Source organism: Myotis davidii, unplaced genomic scaffold (genome assembly GCF_000327345.1).
Source record: "Myotis davidii unplaced genomic scaffold, ASM32734v1 scaffold496, whole genome shotgun sequence".
Lineage (NCBI taxonomy): Eukaryota > Metazoa > Chordata > Mammalia > Chiroptera > Vespertilionidae > Myotis > Myotis davidii.
In genome coordinates, this window is record NW_006289398.1 from 7,394,976 (window position 1) to 7,398,118 (window position 3,143).

General features: G+C 53.1%; 1 protein-coding gene across 1 annotated transcript in view; it reads right to left on the reverse strand.

Annotated features, from left to right (window-relative positions):
• Positions 1-3,143, reverse strand: part of IL6ST (interleukin 6 signal transducer) — a 22,664-nt gene that overhangs the window by 17,614 nt on the left and 1,907 nt on the right. The window contains exons 2-3 of the mRNA XM_006761817.2: positions 1,607-1,912; positions 620-740 (exon numbers count right to left, since the gene is read on the reverse strand). Coding sequence (XP_006761880.1) covers positions 620-740; positions 1,607-1,912 — 427 coding nt within the window. The remainder of the gene's footprint in view (positions 1-619; positions 741-1,606; positions 1,913-3,143) is intronic.

Genomic DNA, 3,143 nt, shown 5'->3' on the forward strand with positions numbered 1-3,143 from the left:
CCTCCTGTGCAGGGAGCAGGGGGAGGGGCGGGACAGGATTGGTGTCACCCAGCAGAGCCGGCCCCGCCAGGCAGGCCAGGTGACCGCTCTCGGACCTCTATCGCCAGAGGAAGTTTCAGGTGGTTGTTCCGCCTTCACGCGCACGTTTACGTCAGGCACCAATTAAGAACATGTCTACATGCACGTTTTCTTTTAAAACAAAAAGGATAAACCCAAACTGAGGAAACTGCGCGCTGAGACTGTGGCAACGGCGTTCCAGTGTTTTCCATCATATTTGGTGTGACAGTGGGAGGCAGTTTTTAAGTGTCCTTACCTTTTAGAAAAACGACTAGAATACTATGGATGAGACGACATGACGTCTGAGATTCCTCTCAGACCAGCTTGCCCGGGGGGGGGGGGACGACACAAAATGCAAGCCATGCGCTGACCATCACCGAGGCCAGACCATGGCACACAGGGACTCAGCATCCTCTTCCCACTTTTATGTTTCAGATGTTCCAACATTTCAGGTTACATACAATGTTTTCGGTTTGCATTTAACATCACTACCTGACAAAATAAAACCCCAGCATCTGGTCAGCGTGATACATTCAGGACACAAGGAACTTCAACGACTTGCCATTCAGATTTGAGGGTGAAGTTTGTCTCCAGATGCGTCTCCCGCCCCGGATCCCACTGACAGGTCATTCTCTTCCCTTCGTTCACGATGCAACTCAAGTTCTTAGGTTTTTCTGGAGGCACTAAAAGGGAAACGGAGAACTTTCAAAAAGCTTCACATAAACAAACAACATGCAATTCATGTCCTGCCCAAGAAGTTTACACCCTCAACTACGTAGGAGAAGGTGCCCACGCAAAAGTATGGACATAGCGAGACTGGTGCCCGAAAAATTAATTCCTTCTCTACTTAAACTCAGACTTCTTTCTAGGTAGTAACACACCTTTTCTATCATAGCCATCAGTGACTAGTATGTTCATATTCAGTTTTTACACCTAACCAACGATCATTTATGACTAAATAACGCACTCTCCACTCAGTGCCGTGTAAAGAGGAGCATTTGCATATTAGTAAGAGGAAACTAAGTGGAAACCGTGATTCATCTCTGTTCTCTTCCTGTTGCCGTTCTGATCTCTGCTGGGAGCAGAGCACACGGCACACAGCTCAGGGTGACAGCTCTGGTCTTGGCTCGGCCCTGCCCGCTTCTCTGCTCGGACACAGAAAGACTTTCTCCCGCATTCACTCCCCTTCTCGGGGCTGCTCAGCGCGCGTTTTCTTAGAGATTAAGGCACCAAGTGACTGCGAGTGACTCTGATCAATTCACAGATTTCAGTTCAACAATTCTTTTTGGGGGGAGGGGCGTCTCATGTCAAAAGACGTTTCTATAAAACGGACAGATCCTTGGCTTTCAGGGAAAAGGTACAACTGTTTCTTAGGTTTGTCTGCATATTAGAGATGAAATTGTAGTTCCACTTCTAAGCTTATTTTTAAAAACAAATGTGTCCAAAACCCACTGGCCCAGCGAGTCCCTGCATCTCCTGGAGATGAACACACCACACTGAAAACGCAATTCAGTCACAGCCGAGCCTGGAAGGGACGCGGGGAACTTACGGCCGGAAACAATGCTGATCCCATACACGTTCTGAGCGATCTGCCCGAAAGAGCGGATGTTGCAGGTGAGCTGGGTGTTTAACAGGGAGAAGTCTGGGAAGGTGACACTCGACGCCGTGCTGTTGATAACAGTGTACTGCTCGCGGGGAACCGTCACGTGGTTTGTTTTCCAGAAGATGTAGCCCGCGTTGACGTGTAAATAATCCACACATTTTTCCTTGAGCACACAGACCGCAGTGAAGTTAGAACCAAGCTGCACAACCGGCGACTCAGGGTCGATATAGCCGCAGACGTCCAGGAGCTCCCCTGAAAGGAACGAGGACCGTGTGGGTGTGGACTGCGTTTCACTGGCCGTGGCCTGGCCTGTGGCACGTGCCGCCCGCAGGCCCCAGCGCTGGTGGCGTCGGTCCCTCGAACCCTCCAGCTGGTGAAACTGCGCCTGTGGGGACTGAGCCGCCCTGTGACCTGGGCCAGTCCTACCCCCCAACCCACACTTCACTCCCAAGGAAACCCCTCCGAACGCTTCCTTGAACTTAAGGGAACAGCAAACACAAGGCTAATTTAGAGAATAAAGAACAAGAGATGCAACCAAAGAGTCGACGATTTTTCTCCACACAGAACAGGAGGAAAACGAGAAATGGGCAAGTGTTCAAGCTTTCAGAGAGAAACACAGGCTCATTAGAACGAGCCCGTTCCACCTCAGCCCCATTCACAGGGGCCGCCAGTTCCTGCAGATGGAACTGTACAAGCGGATCTCCTTTAAAAGGGCATTTGACCGCGAGCTGGGTGCCCGAGGGGAGACGGGGATGTGGGGTAGAGCCGCAGCAGCAAGCAGTAGAGGGAACACGAGGGAGCACTGGCCTTCGGCTGCTGCAGGTTCGAACGGGTGAAGGCTGAGCTGGCTGCTGACTCGGGGTCGGAGGGGCGAGCAGTCTTTCCAGTGCAGCTGCCCTCCTCCCACCTCAGGTCTGCGGTGCCTACGCCTGCCCTGCCGCCCCGTGTGGCATGTGACCTCAAGGCCGGGCCATGAAAACACACAACTTCCAACCAAGCACTCCTCTCCTCCTGGCCTCTGCCCTGGAGCCCAGCCGGAGGCGAGGGTGCCAAGGCCCAAGGAGAGACATCTGGGTGCTCTGGCGACAGCCCCGCCAAGGCCTCACCCGCAGCATCAGGCAGAGCCTTTTCACGGGGAGGCCCAGGAATCGTGTGAAGGCGAACCCGCCTGGCTGGGCCTGGCTGTCCTCCTGACCCACAAAAACCACCAGAAAGAACCGTTTCTGTCCTTTTAGGCCATGACGTCTTGGAGTAATTTGAGAGGCAGCAACATTTTATTTTATTTTACTATTTTTACTAGAGGCCTGGTGCACAAAAATGTGTGCACTCGAGGGGGAGGGGGGGGGCCCCTCAGCCCGGCCTGTGCCCTCTCGCAGCCTGGGACCCCTCGGGGGTAACCACTTGCTGGCTTAGGCCTGCTCCCCAGGGAATTGGGCATAAGATGGCAATCAGACATTCCTCTGGCAGCCTGGCAGACCTCAGG